The sequence below is a fragment of the Gymnoscopelus microlampas genome (assembly GCF_963454915.1).
Source record: "Gymnoscopelus microlampas genome assembly, chromosome: 19".
NCBI lineage: Eukaryota > Metazoa > Chordata > Actinopteri > Myctophiformes > Myctophidae > Gymnoscopelus > Gymnoscopelus microlampas.
The window spans coordinates 22,768,368-22,792,584 of NC_139956.1; the positions used below are offsets into that span (position 1 = coordinate 22,768,368).

Here is a 24,217-nt window from a genome sequence, read left to right on the forward strand (position 1 = left end):
TTGACGTACATCCCACAAATATACAGTCCAGAGTCAGATAATTTCACGTTCTTGATTTTCAGAATGACAAAGGAGAGATTGGCACTTGTTTCAAATTGGCTTTTTGTCAAGTTGCAGTAAGAAGCATCGCTAACAGATCCATACATGGAGGAAATGCATTGGGGCTCCGAGTTGTTGACCAATTTGAACCAGAAAGCGTGAGTGTCCTCCATGGAGATGTTGGAGCAGAGCAAGGTGACATCTTTACCTGGCTGGACGCGAATGGCCTTTTTGCATGTAGTTGAAGCGCAAGGGGGCGGGGGGCGGGGGGCGGGTGGGGAGAGAGTCAGCACACTGAAGTCACAACTACTGTGCCAGATAATCACCAAGAGAGTTAAAAAAGAAAAAACGTTTCAGTCATTCAGTCCGACTTCACTGTAGCCTATAGTAGCCTTTTCATAAATTATATTTGTCTTAGGCTGTCCTGAGAGTTTATGATATTTAGAGAAATGTAAAGTTTCAAATACAAAAGTATTGGTAGTAGTTGCGAATTACTGGACATTTAGACTGAATGTTTCATTTATCCCTTTTCAAGGCCCTAGACCAGGAGATAGATTGCTGAGGTGGAGCATGGCATCAGCTCCCAATAGCCTACTTATCCTGTATTAGTTACCCAAGCCGTGCTACTCACACGCAGAGTTGGTGATGCCTGGTATTGAACACAGAACCTTGCGATTGAAAGGAGAGTTCTGCTCGACTGATTGAGCTCGCCGGACATAACCTTTATCTGATGCCTCATGCCAATGACAATACCCAAAGTACTAATGATGAAGGCTAGTGGTTTTAAAAAATGTTGTCAAAATGTCAAGGCACACCTGTATTCATAGTGAAAATAGCAGATCTACAGTGTTGCCTATAATGACATGCCCAAAATACAGACACCAGGTTGAAATTGGTTAAAATAAAAATAGTTAGAGTATAGAATTTGCCTCTGGGGAAATGACTGCAAAAAGTTCTGATATAGTAAATAGAAAAAATATTCATATTTATTTCTGTAGTCATATATTATGCAATAATATATGACCTGGACTTGTCTCTCCTCTCACAGCACACCATTGATGAAGTCTATGTTCGCTCATTATTTATATGCTGAACTGACCTAAGGCTGACTTGTAACTCATTCTCATTCAGCAGTACTACTGTCATATACTTAAAACATTAAGAACTAAGAATTTTAATTAGAGGAAGAGGACAGGCTTACCCTGATACATGTCATCTTCAACTTCATTGGCAGCTTTGTCTTTACCTTAACAATAATAAATGAAATATTACAACTTTACCAAAAGTAAGAATCACAACATTATTAAGTTACTTTTTGTGATGTTTTGAGTTTACTTCATAGGAATAAATAAAACAAATTAAACATTATAAAAAGGGAAATGATCCTACTCGTTAAGGTTTGTTAATGTTCATAAATCAGTAGGCCTATTGTTCTCATGGAAGCAGAAGACGGTCAAGACTATGACTTGCTCTTACATACCTTGAACCTTTAAAAGTGTCACATTCACAATCACTGTATGAGGACTGACGTACATCCCACAAATATACAGTGCAGAGTCAGAAACTGTCACGTTCTTGATTTTCATAATGACAAAGGAGAGATTGGCACTTGTTTCAAATTGGCTTTTTGTTTTTAAACTCTTGCAGTACGAAGCATTGCTAACAGATCCAAACATGGAGGAGATGCATTGGGGCTCCGAGTTGTTGACCACTTTGAACCAGAAAACGTGAGTGTCCTCACTGGAGATGTTGGAGCAGAGCAAGGTGACATCTTCACCTGGCTGGACCGCTACAGTCTCAGCGGCTGAAACAAGGATCCAGCCTAAAACACACAGCATGGACAATACTTCATATGCATTTGGGGTTCAATAGTTAATCAAACAAAGTGATTTTATTGATTATAAATAATAATAATACATTCCAATAAAATAATCAAATGTATTTATTTTATTCTTCTTTAAAAAGAATATAAATATATAAAACACCAAAAATACGCGATCTTGTAGATCGCGTATTTTTGGTGTTTTATATATTTATATTCACAAAGTGTCCCGGTGAGCATGTGAGCTTGTATCTATGTTTTGAAAGGCACTTTATTAATAAAGTATACTTGTAGATCGGCTATTTTTGCAATTATACACCGTTGTATGACAAAGTATAAATAGGGCTTATGTGAAACTAATCGATTTAGTCGAATCTTGATTTGTTGATGTATATAAAAGAAAACGTGCTTCTTTATTATTCGATTCGAAAAATGTATTGACAGAATAATTTCTAAGAAAAAAATCGAAAAAAAACGATTCCTGCAAAAGGAAAATACAACATAATATTGCTCCCTCCAAAAATGTCAAGTATCAATGGCTTGCAGTGTTACTGCAAAATAAAGTTATTGGTGCAGTTAGCAGCAGTACAAAGATGATCTACTTACTCAAGATACAGAGAAGTAGAGCTGGTATGAAGGTGCAGCTCATCATTGTGTGTGTGAGTATGAATATGAATCACATGGAGCTTAACAATAATACGCAGATCAGAAGCAGGGTCTACACTGGAAAGAGGCGGGCTGTTTGTTTTTCCATTGTTGGTTATCAATGACCACATAAGAGGTGTGGCTGTGTGTGATTGAACAAACTGATTTCTTTACCTTGCAATGATGTCATGAGAGAACGACAACAAAGTTGTCAGTGACCAAGGCTACACTGTGTTTGGAACATGGTAGGTTCATGTGTGCAGTATGTTGATGTTGGACATCAACATACTGCATGCACCCATAGAGTTAAAAATAATAGAGAGGGCACCGGATATCGCCTCCCATCCACTTGCATTGAGTTGCTCACCTAGCGCATGGGCCGAAATCACCCCTTCTTCCGGGTTGGAAACGTATTGGAAAATGTGATGGGCGCGGCCTATTTGCGTCACATGGGCACACCTGCAATACCTCCAATGGCCAGCATGTCCATTTGGCTTCAATGAAACCACTGGGTTCTGGGGGCTTGCATGCACGCATGTGTGTGTGTGTGTGTGTGTCCTGGGCATGACGTTAAACTGCCCCGTTGTAACTACCATCGTCAATGTAGTAGGTGCAGTAGTAGATGCATTTGCCATTTCTGTGGACTATGTAGCTCGCATACAAGAAGGCACTTCTCACCGGTGGACTACCAACAGCTGACGCTACCTGACGGCCCCTCCCATGAACAGCTATACCGGAAAGGCAGGAAGAGAGGCAATAGACCCGGCGGCCTTCCAGCGGTATGTCCATCCGCTGTCGGAATAGCAATGGGTGGACTTCCAGGCCCATGAGAACAACTACAGAGAGCGCTTTAACACCAAGCAGCAGTGCAAGACTAAGAACTTTGTTTCCTCTGGTGATCCAGCCAAGCACATACCCACGGACTGGTTGTTGGAGGGTTTTGACAACTTGGGATGCCCAAAGACAAAGCAGAAAGGCTGGCAAAGTATTGTGCTGTCTCTGCTGCCATATATGTGCGTGTGTTAACTTACTCACACTATGGTCCCGGGTGCGCACCCTGGACCACTTGGCTGAGGTTGTGATAGTGTGAACGTTGCGTATTGTTCCCCGAAACGGATCACCGTACCGTACCCGAAACCACCTCCGGAGGTAGTCTCGGATCCGGATCATGCGTATTCGGGCACGGAACGATGCAATGTGAATCCATCTGTACCAACAGGAGGAAGTGGACTGCTAATCATAATATCATTTATACATTTTTATAATGACACATTATTTTAGCTGGGTTATACCTTCTCATAGTTCTACTTGAATGTTGACAAGAAATAATAATCCCGCTAGTGTTTGAGTACCGCGAGCCGTGAAAAATAATAAACAAAAAACACATGTGTAGCGAACGCGTATATAAGGATAATAAATATACTAAGGATTAGTCTGTGACATCACTGCTAAAATACCAAGGATGCGTCCGTGACGCCAATATCATATTAACATAGACAACGTACATTTCGAGGTTTCAAAGACCAGTGCACACACTGCTTTGGTTGTGTATTGTTGATCTGTTGTTATTATAACTCAAGACAACGTCAGGAACACAGTCAAACTTTTATTAGTGTGGTTGCCCTAACAGGGCAACCAGACTATAGTACTCCTTATACTTTATTTATTTATTTATTTATAGATAAACAAACTTCGGGCCGCTACTCCTCCCAGAGTTTATTTTTCCCAATTTAGTGCTATATGTCAAAATGACCGGTCTGACCGGGAATCGTGCACTTGCATAAGGCTAAGAGATTGGGTGCATAGTTTAATTGATATTGATTTATTAGTGCATTAAATTTCCCCATCCACTTTAATGGAAAAGTGAAAAAAATAAAATTCAAGTATTTTTTTCTCAGAAACCGTAAGAGCTAGAGTTACAAGACTTTGAGGGAAGGTTCATAGTTTATTGCCAAATTATTGAAACAATTATTACACCATTTGGCCTCATGGTGGCGCTATAACAGCCCACTTTACCTTTTGGCCTATAACTCTTGAACCGTAGGTCGTAAAATCAAAATCTTTTTTCCCTAGATTCCTTGGGTCATTACGCAACTCCCCATATAGGCCACGCCCATTTGCGTCTGGATAGATTTTTTTATATTGATTTATTAGTGCATTAAATTTCCCCATTCACTTTCATGGGAATTGCAAAAACTCCCATTCAAGTATTTTTTCCTCGGAAACCGTAAGGTCTACAGTTACAAGACTTGGAGGGGAGGTTAATAGTATTTTGCAAAATTATTAAGAAAATAATCACACCAGTCGGCCACATGGTGGCGCTATAACAGCCCACTTTACCTTTTGGCCTATAACTCTTGAACCGTAAGTCGTAAAATCAAAATTTCTTTTCCCCTGGATTCCTTGGGTCACGACGCATCTCCCCATATAGGCCACGCCCATTTGCATCAGGATAGATTTTCCGCCATTTTGAATTTTCTTCAAAACACACTTTTTGCTCCTTTTCCTACATTTTTTTTCCAAATCTCACACAAATCGGTACACGTGATCTATGGACCCCTGCGATAAACCTATCCAAACGGCATTATGATAGTCCTTACCGTTCGTCTGTAAATTGTTTCCAAAGTTAGCGGGAGGGACCCGTTTTACCAAAAATGTCAAAAATCACGAACGAAACGTCCAATTGATCCCAAATTTGAATCACATGTCGAGGGTTATTTACTCAACGAGTCCTCAAAAGCATTTCCACTTTGACCCATAGGGGGCGCCACGAATGCGCAAAATGTCACCGTTTGACGCAAAAACATGATTTTGGGGGGGGTCAGTCCCTTCAAAATGAAACGCAAGTGATCTCAGGAGTGACGTGACAATGTGATTGGCGCAGTCTCCGATGGTATTCCTCCCGGCGTATTACTCGAGTCCCGACCGGCGTCGGCGCAACCACACTTTGCAATTGCCAATTGCGACGCGTCTAGTTATTATTATTAGTGTGGTTGCCCTAACAGGGCAACCAGACTATAGTACTCCTTATACTTTATTTATTTATAGATAAACAATACTTCGGGCCGCTACTCCTCCCAAAGTTTATTTTTCCCAATTTAGTGCTATATGTCAAAATGACCGGTCTGACCGGGAATCGTGCACTTGCATAAGGCTAAGAGATTGGCTGCATAGTTTAATTGATATTGATTTATTAGTGCATTAAATTTCCCCATCCACTTCAATGGAAAAGTGAAAACACTAAAATTCAAGTATTTTTTTCTCAGAAACCGTAAGAGCTACAGTTACCAGACTTTGAGGGGAGGTTCATAGTTTATTGCCAAATTATTGAAACAAATATTACACCATTCGGCCTCATGGTGGCGCTATAAGAGCCCACTTTACCTTTTGGCCTATAACTCTTGAACCGTAGGTCGTAAAATCTAAATTTATTACGCAACTCCCCATATAGGTCACTACCATTTGCGTATGGATAGATTTTTTGATATTGATTTATTAGTGCATTAAATTTCTCCATTCACCTTCATGGGAATTGCACAAACTCCCATTAAAGTATTTTTTTCTCGGAAACCGTAAGGGCTACAGTTACAAGACTTGGAGGGGAGGTTAATAGTTTTTTGCAAAATTATTTAAAAAATAATCACACCAGTCGGCCACATGGTGGCGCTATAACAGCCCACTTTACGTTTTGGCCTATAACTCTTGAACCGTAGGTCGTAAAATCAAAATTTCTTTTCCCCTGGATTCCTTGGGTCACAACGCATCTCCCCATATAGGCCACGCCCATTTGCGTCACGATATATTTTCCGCCATTTTGAATTTTCTTCAAAACACACTTTTTGTTCCTTTTCCTATTTTTTTTTTCCAAATCACACAAAAATCGGTACACGTGATCTATGGACCCCTGCGATAAACATATCCAAACGGCATTATGATAGTCCTTACCGTTCTTCCGTAAATTGTTTCCAAAGTTAGTGGGAGGGACCCGTTTCACCAAAAATGTCAAAAATCACGAACGAAACGTCCAATCGATCCCAGATTTGAATCACATGTCGAGGGTGATTTACTCAACGAGTCCCCAAAAGCATTTCCACTTTGACCCATAGGGGGCGCCACGAATGCGCAAAATGTCACCGTTTGATGCAAAAACATGATTTTTGGGGGGGTCAGTCCCTTCAAAATGAAACGCAAGTGATCTCAGGAGTGACGTGACAATGTAATTGGCGTATTACTCGAGTCCCGACCGGCGTCGGCGCAACCACACTTTGCAATTGCAAATTGCGACGCGTCTAGTTATTATTCACTCTTAAGATGCTCAGATGGCCATGATGAGGGGGGTTCAGTGCCTTGCAAAGGAACACTTCGAGAGTAGACATGGGTGGGCTGGGAACCCCCCCCCCCCCCCCCCCCCCCTCATGAAATGCATGAAACAGGAAACATGTATTCATTCATAGTAGTGGTAAGTGAGTTCCAAGGGCATTTGGATTTGTTTTCAGGATTTTAGGTGCTGTAGAGCAGGCAGGGAATGTTCATAACATTTTGTATATTTTATTATTATGTAAATGTATTATTACATTCACTTGGTTTATTTTACCTAATTTCTCTTCTAAAGTTTTTTTTATGGCCACACATTGCTTACCAGGTTCTTCAACTAATAATAATCTTAATAACCAGGAGGTACCCTCTGCCTCCGTCACACTTACAACTTACAATCTCAAATATGTAGGTAGGTAGGCTATTATACATTCTTCTGATCATGTTGCTGCAGTTTGTACCTTTCAAGCTCAACTGAGCTTTAGACAAAAAGAATACTGTTAAGAATATATTGCACTCTCCAAAGCTATATTTTCCTCACACCACAATATGTCACCTCACACAGGAGGCTTTGTCAAATGTGCTCATCTTCACTTTGTTTTAATATGTCTTTAACTGCAGCGTACGTTGTGATTTTACCAGGAAGCAGGCAATCAGAATCATGTGTGCTTTCAATGCACACAAGCTACTCAGAGAACTTTGTAGGTTCCAAAAACGGCATTATTACAGCAGGTAGGATTGGTGGGAACCCAGAATCACCACATCAAGGTCATTGATTGTGAGATTATTTCCCCCTCCATTTTATTCAGGGAAATTCAAATTCAGAAACTCCACAAGAGCAGCAGTGAAGTGCTATCTTTAGTATTTCAAAGCCAGTGATTCCCCAACCTCCTATGACTCTACTACTTCTGCTCTCGTACTGTGAGGACGCTTTTGCTGCTCGCTCTGCCCTATGCTTACATTCCTCTGCTGATATCCATGTTTTTTATTTTTATTTTTTTTTCCCTGAGAAACCACGAATGGATCCTGGATATTTATAAACCCATGGGACTCTATTTCTTCTATAGATACAAGCCATATTTCTACTATTTTTCGACCTATTTGTCGACCTCCAGTGACTGGGTGCGTGGCATATAGCCAAAGCTAATTAGCATCAGGATGTACCCGACTTTTTCAACAGAGGACTACCAAAAATTGCTGCAAAGGATTGCAGTGCTGGAAACGGAATTACACCGTTTAAGAGTGAATGTGGAAGTGAATCAACATTATGGAATTCTACAGTCTCAGAGCAACGGACAAGACCATGCCAACAAGCAGCCACCTAGTGTGGTTTCCGAGAAACCCCAGGACAAGGCATTCTCATGGAACACTTTTGGGGCAAAGCCAAAGGATTTGAAGGGGCGAATAACTGGCAGAACTCGGAGCCCTGTGATTACAGATCTGACCGGCTGGCCTGCGCTACCACCCGCGCGTCACCATCATCGATGCCCCCGGACACAGGGTACCGCGTCTTCTACCCCCCTTCAACAGTGGAAAACTGCCAATGGGAGATCTACAAACAAATCTCCCAAAACATCGAGTGCTGAGCGTCAACAGTGGAAAACTGCCAAAGGTAGATCTACAAACAAATCTCCCAAAACATCGAGTGCTGAGTGTCCTGTGCAGCTGGGAAACAGATTCACCCCATTGCTCCAGGACCCCAGATGCCCGTCTGATGGCAGACAAAACAAATCTTCTTCACCCAGCAGGGTAAGAACCAAGAGTAACTCAGATGAAAAAAGGCTATATGGTGAGCCTGAATTTCTGATCATAGGGGATGCCGCTGTTAAAGATGTTAAAAGCATGATAAGAAGAAAGGCAAAAGTGTTATGCTTCCCTAAAGACAAAGTCTCTGACATGAATGACAGAATTCTGAATCTTATCGCTGAACACCCAACGGTGAAAACCCTGATCTTGCACGTTGGCACATGTGATACAGAGAACAAACAGTCCGAAATCCTAAAACAGCATTTCACAGCCTTATTCAGCAAAATCAGCTCACTTGATGTAAAGGTGTGCATCAGCGGCCCACTACCACCTACAAGAGGCGGCGATGAACGTTTCAGTAGACTGTCTGCACTGAGCAAATGGCTTTCAATTATGTGCACCAACAAATCTGTACATTTTATTGACAATTTCAATTTTTTTTGGGATAGAAGACATCTTTTTTCTTCGGATGGCCTTAAATTGAACAAGCTGGGAACAAAATTGTTTATGTCAAATATTTTCTACAATGTTCCCCTGTCTACGTCAACCTCTGCCAGAGCACAAGCTTCCATAACAACAGATAATGCTGCTGCCGTTGAAGAATGCCAAGGTGAATGGCTCTGTGTGGACGAATACGCTGTCACACCACCCCCCACCGCTGCTGATGGTGGAGGAACATCCATAACAAATGAACTCTCTGATAGTGAAGACTCGGAAACAAAAACAAAGGACAGCGTGGTGAAAACAACCGCTGATAACAGCCTAAATCCACAGGAGGAGATTGCCACGGCCCCTGACGTCGACTCTGCAGCCACGGTCATGCTGGAAGAGGAAGGAGACAAAGAGGAGTCTCTCAATGAGGAAGATTATCCAACGTCATCACCTTCCTCCTCCTCATCATCATCTTTTTCCCTGTCCCCAATACCTCTTCTGGATTTCACCAGTAGCATGAACGACTTGATTAGAGCGGGGACTAGACTCACCCCCCAAATCAAACGCCAAGCACCAACCGTGCCCTGCCCCCCACCCATCGCCCCTCGACGGAGCCATTGCAAGAACAAGAACGTCCTGTCGGCTTCCCTACGTCTAGAGAATACATTTGATTGCTGAGATAGGCAGGGTCCATTATGCATAGCCAAAATCATGTCTGGGCCCAAGGCTATTTTAGTTAGCCTTGTAGAAAACAAGGTTTACAATATTTCCACTGTTATCTCAAATAGAGTTCCCAGGACAAGGAGTGACTTTAAACGCTCTGCAAATACAGCAAATTTAACAGGCATTCCATGTAGAGGAAACAACCAAGTAGTTGAATGCCTTAAGCTAAACTTGGCCCTACTTAACATCAGGTCACTTAATCACAAGTCTTCCTCTGTAAATGATATCATCTGTAAAGAGAAACTAGATATTATCTTTCTAACAGAAACCTGGCTTGGTTCTGATGGAGCGGTGCTCTTATCTGCAGCATGCCCACCAAAGTACAGTTTCATTCACCCAGGACGTGAGGGAAAAAAAGGAGGTGGTCTGGCGAATATCTTTTCTGACACTTTAAAATTCAAACCTCTGACAAACCTTGGCAGTTTTAAATCATTTGAATACCAGGCCACCATATTGGAGAGTCAATCGTCTGTGCTTATGATTAGTATGTATCGACCTCCAAAGTGCAGCAAAGCCTTATTTCTAACAGAAATATCAGAACTTTTATCTATCTGTTCCACTAATTATGACAGAACTCTGATTACTGGAGATGCTAATTTGTATGTTGACATTGTTTCAGATGTTGTGGCTATGGGTTTCCTACAGTTACTGCACAATTTTGACTTTATTCAACATGTTGTTGGGCCAACACATAAACATGGCCACACCCTGGACTTGGTGATCACTAAAGGTTTGAATATCACTGTTGACAGTATTATTGATAAGCCCGAACTAACAGACCACTATTTATTGTGTTTTAATATAACTGTCTTTGATCTAAGGAAAAACAATACAGAATATACTATAAAAAAAGTTTTTTTAGCTCATCTGCAGCAAACGAGTTTCCTCGTCATCTGGCGTGTGTGCAGGTGCCCCCCCTACTTGATGCTCTCTCAGTGAATGATATGGTTCAACATTTTAATCTCAAATTAGAGTCAGCTCTCGACATAGTGGCTCCTATGAAAACTAAAAAGAAACTTAATTCTAGAGTAACACCCTGGATCAACGAGCACATGCGCTCACTCAAGAAAGAATGTCGTAGAGCTGAGCGAATTTGGAGAAAAAACAAACTCACTGTCCACCTAGAGATTTTTAAGAAGTCAACAGTGGCCTATAACAAAGCACTGCGCTTGGCAAGGCAAGCATATTTTTCAGGCATTATCAATGACAACAAGCAAAATGCCAGAGTCTTATTCTCTACCATTGAACATCTCTTAAACCCCCCCCAGGCTTACAAGGAGTCGCTCCCTGCTTCTAAAGCTAAGTGTGATGAGTTTGCGTCCTTTTTTGCAAACAACATTTTTAGCATTCGAGCTGGTATTATGAATGCTGCTGCTAGCACTGCAAATGCTGCAAATGGTGCATGGTGCAAAAACGTAGATCACTCCAGAGGAAGTCTAATATCTTTCTGCACAATTAATGAAGAGGAACTCCGTAAAACTATATCACAGATGACATCATCATCTTGTTCACTGGATGCAATACCCACCCCGTTTCTCAAAGAGGTTTTAGACAGCGTGATTGGAGATATCCTAAGAATTGTAAACAGCTCTCTACTTTCAGGCGTCTTTCCAGACTCACTGAAAACGGCTGTAGTCAGGCCGTTACTCAAGAAACACAACCTTGATCCATTGGTGCTGGGTAATTATAGACCAATCTCTAATCTGCCATTTCTGGGAAAGGTCTTAGAAAAAACTATCTTTCATCAACTGGATGTGTTCCTACAGAACAATAAGGTTCATAACAAATTCCAATCTGGCTTCAGGAAAGGTCATAGCACAGAAACAGCACTTGTAAAAGTAATTAATGATCTTAGGGTGTCCGCTGACAACAAAAATATATCTGTTCTCCTACTCCTTGACTTAACCGCTGCTTTTGACACGATTGATCACAAAATTCTACTACAACGCATGGAGTACTGGATTGGTTTGTCAGGCACAGCCTTGTCTTGGTTTTACTCTTACCTAACAGGCAGAAGCTATTTTGTCAGCCTAGCTAATTTTGACTCAGACAAACATGACATCTGTTCTGGTATTCCACAGGGCTCAATTCTGGGTCCCTTATTGTTCTCCCTGTATATACTACCACTGGGAGAACTCATCGCCGATCACGGAGTGAACTTCCATTTCTATGCTGATGATACCCAGCTGTATCTTTCGGTAGCTCCAGACGACCCCTGCGCTCTAGACCCATTGTTGACCTGTCTGTCCAGTATAAAATGCTGGATGAGTGAGAACTTTCTTAAGCTAAATGAGGATAAAACAGAAATTCTCATAATTGGCTCCAGTGAGCAGAGAGAATTAATAATAAGTAGACTTGGTAACCTGGCTGTAGAAAGTAACACCACAGTAAAGAACCTGGGGGTTATTATCGACTCTGAATTGAATTTTAATGCACACATTAATCATGTCACCAAGATTGCTTTCTTTCATCTTAGAAATATTGCGCGAATTAGAGACTATCTGTCGTTAGACGACGCAAAAACGCTGATCCACGCTTTTGTTTTCTCTCGGCTTGATTACTGCAATGCACTCTACTCTGGCCTGCCTAAGAAAACAACTGACAGATTACAACTTGTTCAAAATGCGGCAGCCAGAATTTTAACTAAAACTAGAATGAGAGAACATATCACTCCAGTACTAGCTTCACTACACTGGCTCCCGGTTGTTTTTAGGATTGATTTTAAAATTCTTTTAATAGTTTATAAAGCTCTAAATGGTCTGGCACCTTCCTACCTCTATGACTGCCTAGAGAGACATGATCCAAACCGCACCCTTAGGTCTTCAAGTGCTGACCTACTCGAGGTGCCTAAAATGACATATAAAAAATACGGTGAAGCAGCATTCTGCTTTTACGGACCAACAGTGTGGAATAAACTCCCATTACACCTAAAACAGGCAGCCTCTGTCGATAGCTTTAAAGCACAGCTCAAGACCTATTTCTTCACTCTTGCTTTTAGCTGACTCTTTGGTTGATTTTTAAGTCCTCACTGTATTGCCTATTTTAATGTTTTATGCTTTTGCTTTTATTTTATTTTATTTTTTGTTTGCTTTATTGTTAAATTGGTTGTAACTGTAACTGTATTCTTGCTCTGTAAAGCACTTTGCGCTGCATTTCATGTCATGAAAGGTGCTATACAAATAAAGTTTATTATTATTATTATTATTATTATTATTATTATTATTATTACTGTCCTGATGAATACCAGCTGTAATTCAGGCTGTGTGAGTATAACAGTAGATCTGTAACAAATCCTACTATTCTGTGTTAGTGTTGGTCTACTGTGAGTCTGAGCAGCTAATGAGAATACTGTTATTTCCACATGATCAAAATGCTGTCTGCAGGCTGACAAGAGTATAGCAGTGATGAAGCACCCTCAGAGGGTGTAGCGAGTAGCGACCACTGAGTCCTTTCCACACTGTCTTAATACCAAGAAGAGCCTTGGCACAGGAAATGTGGTCTGTACATCATACATCATATTGTTCTTGTCACATGCCAACGAATCAACGATTCATCTTCATGAATAGAAGAAATACAGAAGATGTGTAATTTCATCACTTTTTAATAATAATAGTACGAAATAAGAAATATATATATATATTAAAATAAAAAGAACGTAGCATAGAATCGTTGCTGTTGGGCAGAAACCTTGTATGTCCAAAACTGTTACTTTTCAGGAAAAGGAAAAAACTTTGGTCAAATGGATCCAATGTACAGTTATTATTTTGACACGAGCAGTTGTTAATACTTTCATTGGTTAAATATAAAACCCACAGAAAGACTTGACCTTTTCAAAAATAGTGAATATAGCCATTCTACATACAACAGCCAGATGTGTGCTTTGAACTATGACACACATATGGGGAGATACAATGTTTCTGGCCAACAGTGACCATAGGATAGAATAAGTAATTTATTTTTGTTCAAAAAGCCTGTTGAAAAAGGAAATCTAGTTAATAAACTAGCGATATTGTAAAGCATTATGAAACAATTGAAATGAAGTAACATGAAAATTAAACAATTGAGAATGGTGTGTTTTTCCCCCCAAATCTTTTCACAAGTTAATATGATGTCAGAAGATTTATTTTAGAGATGATGGTTAAGGTGATTATGTCTATTTTCTCATCAAGTAGATGATGGTTAAGGTGAGGAGGCTGCAGAGCACAACTCCAGTCCTGATGATGGAGAGAAGCACCAGGGTCTTCATCTGGTTACAACAGTCATTTTCCTCAACACCCAGCCTGGTTCCATTTCCATACAGTATCTCCCCACGCGAGGCCACAGCACAGTAGTACGTACCAGCAGTGTGGACGGTACAGTTCAGAGTCACAGAGTCTCCTGGGTGGACTGACCTGATGGCTCCCGGACAATCGCTTGGATGTTGGGTGAGGAACCTTTAACATGGAGCATGATTCCCTCTTTGAACTGAATTTCAGAATACTCCGCCATAGCACAGTAATGCAGAATCTGACAATTGTACATCTGAGATGTTGAGATGAGTTAGTCCTTTTCCTGAGACAAAGGAGAAACGGGGATTGTTCTTAAATTTCTCAGACAAAGTAGCTTTGTTGTCAAACTTGAGCCGGGTCGCTAATTGCTCAGGTTCATCTCCAAGGCGTTGCTTGTACCAGGTTATGTACATATTACGATCATCTTGATAGAAGCAGTGCAAAGTCACATTGTCTCCAACATCAGCCATTATGAAACTGTTTTGCTGTTCTTCCACTGATAAATGAACAAAAGCAACTGGAAACAGATACATAAAATACATATTATTATATGAATGCATTTTTTATATGGTTGTTGGTAAAGATAGTTAAAGGGATTTTACCTTCTCTCAACAGAATTAAACATATTAGATGCAGGGTGAGCTTTGATGCTGCCATCATCTTCAGGTTTGTCTCTTGAGTGAAAAGAGTTTACGGATGTGGACAACATCTTAAGATGTGTGGCTGTGTGTGATTGAGCAAACCGATGGATTTGATTTTCAAAGATGTCATTTAAGATTGACAACAAATCTATAAGTGACCATATTCTAGATTATGTTTGGAACGTGGTAGATTCCAGCTACAGTATTTTGATGGCTGACAAATCAGTATGTTTCTATTATTAAGGCTGTGTAGGGACACTCCACCACTCCACCACAGAATTGTACCAGCAAGTGGTATGGAGTGAATTCAGAACCAACATAATTTACACGTGTTTTACAACTCATGGATGCAGTGCTTATATACAATTCCCACGTGTTTTACACCACATACAATACAACTACAGATCCTGTTTTACAAATCCTTCGTGCCATCGATTATCGAGTAATGTATTTCCTCCATCTTAGCTGTCCAAAGAAGCCTACAACAATTGCCATGTCAAAAGTACTCATTCAGTTCTTGTGGACTGTCTCTTGTCTTACTGTGATCAATGCAGATCTCCTGCCTCCCAATCCAACTTGGACAGTACAGTAGTGTCATAATCAACCAGATGTTAAATCGGAATATCAAACATGTTTGATATTAATAATAATAATAATAATAATAATAATAATTATTATTATTATTATCTGAAGGTTTAAGAGCGGATGTGTTACCCCCTTACACTATCGTTTCTGACCAGCCTCAGATCGGGAATGCCCCTCCTGACAATTGCTGGGGTATTGAGATTGTTCTGAACTAATAGGGTGAGGGGGTTACTCATCCAATTTTTTTACACATCCTTTTTCAACTTCCATTTTATAGTGTTCCGATTCCAATTTTGCCAGTTCTCTCTTCTGACTGGATACAATAGGTATCCTGACCTGAAAATGCATTTTCAGCAGGTATAGGCAAGTCACATGGTAGACAGGTTCTTTTTTAGTTTTAGATTTTAACGGCAGACTGAGGGGTCGATTCCTCAGGCTGAGGGATAGAATGCTATATCAGTAATCTATTATAAGGATTATGAAGCTGATGTACCATATACTGAACTCTTAATTAAATTTAAATTCCCCTTGAAAGAGTTTTTCAGGTGAACAAAAGACCTTTAAATTAACACGCCTCTGCTATACCAGATAGTAATAGTTGTCAATGTGAGCTCCTTAACAGATAGGAGTGGTTGGTTTCTAACCAGAGTTTTGAGCTATGAGAGAGAGAGAGAGAGAGAGAGAGAGAGAGAGAGAGAGAGAGAGAGAGAGAGAGAGAGAGAGAGGGAGAGGCTGTGCTCAAGAATGTTCATCAAATAGAGAGTACAGAGGCAGTGGTTTGTTTGTTTTGTTGCTGTTTGTAGACCACAGCTGTACCTGCAATGCACACAGCTCACTGTGTGGATGTTGCACTGACATTGTACAGCTCACAGTGTATGGAATTAGAGGACATTTATTAGAACATCATCTAAGTATATAATATAATTTAGTGAATGCGTCAAATGAATCATTTGAGTGTAGTGTGCTCCCACAATTGTTGTTGTTGTTGTAGTACATTTGCACATACATAGAATTTGTCTGCCTAAAGATTTAGGAACAGTGGCTGCTATTCTGTAGCGTGTCTTGCTCAGGAACATTCTAAAACACATAGACTGGGTGGGAAAGGGGGGCGAACCGGTGACCTTATGATTCCCAAATGGCCTCTCTACTCACCACTCAGCAATGGTCGTTCATCAGGTATGTTCTGACTGTGTGCACAAGTCACAGGACAGGAGTCTATAGTCATTATCTCACAGAGATACAGCATGGTCAAGAAAAAACAACCTTACACTATGTCTGTAAATACTTTCTTCTGATCATAAATGTTGCAGTTTACACCTTTCAAGATCAACTGAGTTGCAGCTGAAAGTTTTGTTCTGACTTCTGTGTGGTCACAGTTGTTTAGTTTCCATTTGTGGAAACTAGGTGCAGCACCGGAAGACTGGTCTGCAGCCTAAAAACACACAGCATACAGCATATACACAACATACAGTGCGGCAGAGACAATAGATGTGATTTTCACATTTAATTTATCTGCCACCAACTGCTATTTCTGAATCTAAAATCAAGCTGGAATGTACTTGAATGAGTTAAAGTCTATATGTTTAAAAAATAGTTTTGAATGTGGATGCAAAATCATGTCCACTATTATTTCATAGTGTTGATCACATGTTTTATTTAGATTTTTTTTTGTTTCAGGACTTGCACTTTAGAAGAAGAGGCATTTGTTAAACACATGCTGTATTCTTTAATCTTAGGAATTATGATTATATTGGATTGCATGTCTGATTTAGTACTAAATTATCAATATGACCGTGAACCTGGTGAATTGTTCCACTTAGTTCTACACTATTCATGCTGCGTATTTGACCTATCTTAACTATTAGGATCTGTGTACAGTATATCCACATATCCAGCTGGAAGGCCAGTATCCTCACTCACATGAGCACAGAGAGGACATGCAAAACCCACACTGAAAGCTCCAGTCATGCTGGAACACAGTACCTTATTGATCAGAGACAACAGTGATAATACTGAGCCACCTTGCAAGTCACACACACACACGGACACACAGACAGAGATTAGGATTTACCAATCTTTAATTAATGCTTCAGTATTTACAGTAATTATTTCAAGAAATATAAAGCTGATTGAAAAATCAAGGTAACAATGATTGGAACTAATGAGGACTCCCCACCACCACTTGATTGCATGCAAAGTTGAAGCTAATGGAATGAAGCAAATGTTAATTTGTCAGAGCTGTTTATAGGAACGTTTTTTGTGAATAAACGATCCGAAAATGCATCTACAAATATTTTACATCAAATTATTAATTTGGTGAGGCTTAATTAATACAGATTGGAAAAAATCAACCTTGTTTTGGAAACAAATTCCTTCACTTCATCGCTGTGTGATGTTCTCGTTCTCTGTGTGAGTACTCATCACACAAAAAAATGTTTGAATTAATGCAAATAAATCTGTCTACGGTCCTTTGGTCATAAATGTCTGGGTTCTGAAGTTTCAAGGTGTTCTTTATTGTCTTGTGTACAGGTACAGGTTGGTAGCCTGGTAAACCCTCCCTCCGGAAATCTCATTTCCATTTGATTTAACTCCTGAAATCAAATGGAAATGAGATTTCCGGAGGGAGGGTTAATGAGATTTCCGGAGGGAGGGGTTTACCAGGCTAACAGGTTGGGGGTTATTAGCATTTTATAAGCCTGTTTTTCTTTTGAAGAGGGGTCCCATCAAAATGGGAAAACTTCAAGCACACTCGAGCAAGGACTTAGTTAAAAAGCCTTTAATATGATGAAAGGGCTACTACACATTAAAAACAATAAAATGCCACAACGATGGCCTGTTTTTCTTTTCTCTGGCCAGATTGTTCATATGTCTGATTGTCCAGGTGAAGAAGCCCATTAGTAATCCTCTGCAGCGGCCTTGTGGCTGCAGTGCTACTTTCCATTTGGCAGCATTTGAAACATTCCATAGTTGGGATGCTATGACCTTTGATGATTCAGTGAACTTTGCTGACACACATCCATTGTGTCTTGGATGGAGGGAAGTTCACATCCACTGATGTCCACGGCTATTTGCATTGCTTAGCGGTCGAAGTTAGCGCAGTTCCCTTACCAGGCAGTGATGCATCCAGTCATTATGCTCTCGTGGTTCCTCTGAATAGTATATATAGGATAGATAGTATATAGGACAGGATAGGATATAGCATAGGATATGATAGCTTAGGATAGGATGGGATAGGATAGGATAGGATAGGAACTGCAGTATAGGATAGGACAGTAGATAGTACTGTATATAGTATAGTATAGGATAGTAGATACCAGTGCTATTCTGTAACTCTAACTCCAGCATACACAGTGTCATTCTCCATGTTGTTCCTCTGTGGTCTTGATCGTCTCTTCTGGTTGAGACTCAGAGCTGCATAATGGAGGTTGTCTTCATTCTGGTCCGTGTATTAAAACAACAAAGAATAACATCATGATCAGAGGAACAGAACCCCGCTGTGGCCGTGGAGCAGGGGAGTAATTAGTTCAAATAAATAAATACAACCTACCACTGTGTTTGTTGGAGACACTGGGGAACCAAGGGAATGTCCTAAGAACAACATAAACATACAGTATACTGTAGATTATCATTCATCATTGACCGTCTTTATCCAGCCAATGGCAGTTTCATCCACGCAGCTGTGCCCGAGGTTGGATAATGAGCACAACTATAAATGCTGATTAATAATTTGTTCATCAAATACCCGTAGCTTTATTTATTTACAAAGACATCAAGAGACTTATTATTATTACTCTCCGCAGGAGAGTATTGTTTTCACTTTCTGAATATGACACACCGATTGGTCAAGCCTCACGTGACACGTGACAATACGGTGAAATACTGTATAAATACATGGCGTCACAAGACACTGTCAAAGTGAGGTAAGACAGGAACCATCACGAAATGGCTGCATGGCTGATACATAATTGGCAGATAGGACAGATAGGACACTTATATAGACAGGAGGGATATGACACTTACACAGACGGATAGGACACTTACAGTACACAGACAGGACGGATAGGACACTTATACAGACAGGACGGATAGGACACTTATACAGACAGGACGGATAGGACACTTATACAGACAGGACGGATAGAACACTTACACAGACAGGACGGATAGGACACTTACATAGACAGGAGGGATATGACACTTACACAGACAGGACGGATAAGACACTTACAGTATACAGACAGGACGGATAGGACACTTACAGTATACAGACAGGACGGATAGGACACTTATACAGACAGGAGGGATAGGACACTTACACAGACAGGAGGGATAGGACACTTACATAGACAGGACGGATAGGACACTTATACAGACAAGACGGATAGGACACTTATACAGACAGGACGGATCGGACACTTATACAGACAGGATGGATAGGACAGTTAGAACATAAGAATTAGAACATTCCCAACATTCCCAACACAAGTCTGGTAAGAGTGAGGTAAGACAGGAACAATCACGAAATGGTTGAGAAATGGCGGATACTGTAACAATTGGATAGGACACTTACACAGACAGGACGGATAGGACACTTACACAGACAGGACGGATAGGACACTTACATAGACAGGACGGATAGGACACTTATACAGACAGGAGGGATAGGACACTTATACAGACAGGACGGATAGGACACTTATACAGATAGAACATTCCCAACATTCCCAACAGCGGAGAGTTGTGCTCCGAGGAGCACTTTTTCTAGTTTATTTTTTTTTCTCTTTTTTTTCTACTCCCTGTTTGCTTGGTTGGTCTATGGATTTGACATAAGATTTGATATGTCAACTATGTTGGCTAATTATTATCAGTAATCGTATCATGGATAATCAGGTATTTCATGTTCTATTCATATTTGTATTGTGTTATACATAGGTAGAGGCCTCATATAAGCCCTTTGGGCTTCTTGCCTCCTCCTGGCACTTTTCTTTTTACATTTTGTGTACTGTTTTTACTCTCCGCCAGGAGAGTATTGTTATCACTGCGTTTTCACTTTCTAAACATGACACACCGATTGGTCAAGCCTCACGTGACACGTGAAATACTGTGATCTGATTGGCTAGTGACGACATGATGCCTATATATACATGGCATCATTTTGACAGTGTCTCCGCCACTGTCAAAATGAGGTAAGACGGGGGTTACATGGCGGCTTTCCGACATGTCGCCTTTCCGACGTTAACGAACCCTATACCTAAACCTCACCCTAACCCTAACCGCACGCGGAAGCCACTAGTCGGAGTGGCGAGATGTCGGCGTGGAAGACGGTTACCTAAGACGGGAACCATGAAATGGCTGCATGGCTGATACATAATTGGCAGATAGGACAGATAGGACATTTATATAGACAAGAGGGATATGACACTTACACAGACAGGACGGACAGTGTACAGACAGGACGGATAGGACACTTATACAGACAGGACGGATAGGACACTTATACAGACAGGACGGATCGGACACTTACACAGACAGGACGGATAGGACACTTACACAGACAGGACGGATAGGACACTTACATAGACAGGACGGATAGGACACTTATACAGACCTTCGCGACCTTCGAACCAACACAAGTCTTCTGGCGGAGAGTTGTGCTCCGAGGAGCACTTTTTCTAGTTTTGTTTTGTTTTTACATTGTGCTAAATAAATCAAATACCAAAAAAAGAAGATAAATAAACATTTTATAATTGAATTTATTCAGTTAACACTTTCACTGAATTAATGGATTAATATTCCTGGGATGGAACTCACCAGAACTATGAATACATGTTTCCCATTTCAACTTGTAGATGATGGAAGACAAGACAATAACCAGGATGATGGAAATGGCCAGTGCAGTGCCCAGGCAATACATCATTCCCCTGTCTGTAGAGATTTAGCAAATATCAAATGATGTATCTTTCTTCACATTAAAGCCAGTTGAAAGTTTGAATAGCTTATTTTCACTAATCCAGGTAAATTAGCAAAGGTATATTACACATGATAAAGCCATAGTAGATGGAGAGAATAAGATGAAGTGATATTACCTACTGTACACTCAACATCCAGCCTGGTTCCATTACCATACAGAATCTTCCCACATGAGGCCACAGCACAGTAGTAAGTACCAGCATCACTGAGTCTGAGGTTCTTCATGGAGAAGTTGTAGAAGCTGCCCTGTGCTGTGTTTGCTATTTCACAACGTTGATCATGGGTGTAAAAGAAAACTGGTTGAGATTTATCTGATTGTCTGAACCAGTAGACACTGTGTTCTCCAGCACAGGACTCAGTGGGGACAGTACAGTTCAGAGTCACAGAGTCTCCTGGATGGACTGACTTCTCTGGTGGCTCCTGGACAATCGCTTGGATGCTGGATGAGAAACCTTTAACATGGAGCATGATTCCTTCTTTGAACTGATTTTTAGAATACATTGTCAACCCACAGTAATAAGTTGCAGAGTCTGACAACTGCACATCTGAGATCTGAAGATGATTTATTCCTTTTCCTGAGACCACAGAGAAACGGGGATCGCTCATAAGTTTCTTCACAACAGCTTCGCCTCTCGGCTTCTCCTGGGAATCTAGCTGCTCAGGTTTATCTCCAAGACGTTGCTTGTACCAGTTTATGTACACCATGTGTTCATGTTGATAGAAGAAGCATTTCAATGTCACATTGTTTCCAACAACAGCCATCATGAAACTCTTCTGCGGTTCTTCCACTGATAACTGAACAAAAGCAACTGGAAACAGACAGTTACATATAAATAATACATATTATTACAAGAATGGATTTTTGTTATGATTGATGGTAAAATAATTGTAGTACTTTACCTTCTCCCCATAGAAGTAGACACATTAGATGCAGGAATATCTTTGGTGCTGCCATCATCTTCAAGTTTGTCTCTTGAGTGGAAAGAATTTACGGATGTAGACAACATCTTAAGAGTTGTGGCTGTGTGTGATTGGACAAACTGATTGCTTTGCTTTGTGATGATGTCATGACAGATTGACGTCATATCTATTATACCGAGGTTACATTGTGTTTGGAACATGGTAGGTTCACGTTTGTGGTATGTTGATGGTTGATCCTAGACTCTTTCTCCTGCAGTCGCTCCCCAGCTTCCACCACAGTCCAAAAACCCACCGCTTCAGACTTCTCCTCATCTCCTAATACTTATTTATTGTGTGCTTGCTGCAGCAGCAGTGAGCACACCTATGTTCTCATCACTATTATATGTCCTCAAAAACTTGTCCTATAGTACATACTTTCACCTAGAAACCCAATTCAAAATGTATGTGTGTGTGTGTGTGTGGGGGGGGGGCAGAGTTCTAGCCAATAACAGTGCGAGGGTGTGTTCAAAATTCAGCTTTATCTAGACGTTCATTCATAAACATGAACAATGCCATAAACACTCAAAAGTGCACCATTTTTATTACAAAATGTATAATATACCTACATCACTCTTTGCCAGCAGCTTCAGGTATCGTTATATCCTCTTTTTTTTTAGAGGTGCTGCCAGTGGAGGGGCGGAGCCAAGTTTGAATCTGTTTGACAACAGTTTTTTTTTTTTAATCTCTGAAGTTGCCTAGAACCCCTTTAAATATTCCACCTTACTGTAGACATGCATGCTTGAGATTTGTACTTTGAAATCATTGGTAGTTTTGAAAAAGAAGTCCCTTTAAGTGCCCAATGCGAAGTCTATGGCATTCAACATGCTCCATGTCAACTTAAAGGAGTAGTTCACCCAAAAAATGACTTATTTTCTATCAATTGCACACCCCATGAAGCCTTGAATCCATGGATTTATTTTTGTTTTAATGTATCCGGTAGGAGACACAAAGTAGATTATTTGTGTCTCCTACCGGATACACACCCGGTCATCAAATTATTGGCTTAGGAATGCCACAAAAACAAAAATAAATCCATGAATTCAAGGCTTCATGGGGTGTGCAATTGATAGAAAATATGTAATTTTTTGGGTGAACTCCTCCTTTAAACATGTTGAGCTATCTTAGGACTTGAATCACTGTGATCAAATTTTTTAAAAGCTTTATAGGCCTACATATGGTGCTATCTCACTTCAAACCACATGTGGTATTTTCACGCCAGTGAATCCATTAAAGGAACACTCCACTCAACCTTTTGCTCATCACTATGTATGGTTGTCAGTGGTATAATGTTGAAAGTAGAAATTTTGCTCATGCACTTTACAAAAAAAGTCAAAATTACAATCACACAATCTCTCTCTCCCTCCCTCTCTCTCTTTCTCTCTCTCTCTCTCTCCCTCCCCCCCTCTCTCTCTCTCGCGCGCGCACGCACGCACGCACACACAGGTTTCTGGAATTTATAGATAGATTATTACAATTCAATTCATAATGGTCAAAGTAATATAAAATATAATACATGTGTCATTATTTTAATGTGGTGAGTCCACATTATACATCAGGTACGTTTTATGTGCAAAAGTCACAGGAGTCACAGATACAGCGTGGTCATGAAAAAAACAACCTTACATTGTCATGTGTCTACAAATAGTCTTCTGATCATAAATGTTGATGCTGTTTACACCTTTCAAGCTCAACCAAGTTGCACCCAAAACCCTGTGTTCTCACTTGTGTGGTCACAGTTGATTTCCATTGGTGGAAACTTGTGCATAGAGGACAGGAAGACTGCATCCTCAAAGACACACACTATGTTACAGTGAAGCAGAGACAATACAGTGTATGTTCATAAGATGACGTGTTTTTCACATTAGTGAGGTTGATTTATCATGGTGAATGTGGCACACTGAAACATCCATTTGTTTGACCATGTAGCCATTATTAGTGAGTAGCTGGCTAAGTTCTAATTATTATGTCAGACTCTGAATATTCAACCATGCAAAACGCTGTGTTACTGCACTGTGGTCCATTATTAATGTAGAAATTAATGACCTTAAAAAAAAAGGGGGGGGGGGGGGTGA

General features: G+C 40.5%; 1 protein-coding gene across 1 annotated transcript; it reads right to left on the minus strand.

Annotated features, from left to right (window-relative positions):
* Positions 1-14,086: 14,086 nt before the first annotated feature.
* LOC311034423 (uncharacterized protein) lies at positions 14,087-22,165 on the minus strand (the record flags this gene model as incomplete). The annotated part of the gene is made up of 7 exons (XM_084042304.1): positions 22,086-22,165; positions 21,302-21,994; positions 21,027-21,140; positions 18,763-18,782; positions 18,553-18,651; positions 16,576-16,647; positions 14,087-14,227 (listed from the first exon to the last, which is right to left on the minus strand). The coding sequence occupies exons 1-7, from the start codon at positions 22,141-22,143 to the stop codon at positions 14,087-14,089; spliced, it is 1,197 nt and encodes a 398-aa protein (XP_083898430.1). The 5' UTR covers positions 22,144-22,165.
* Between the last annotated feature and the right edge of the window lie 2,052 nt (positions 22,166-24,217).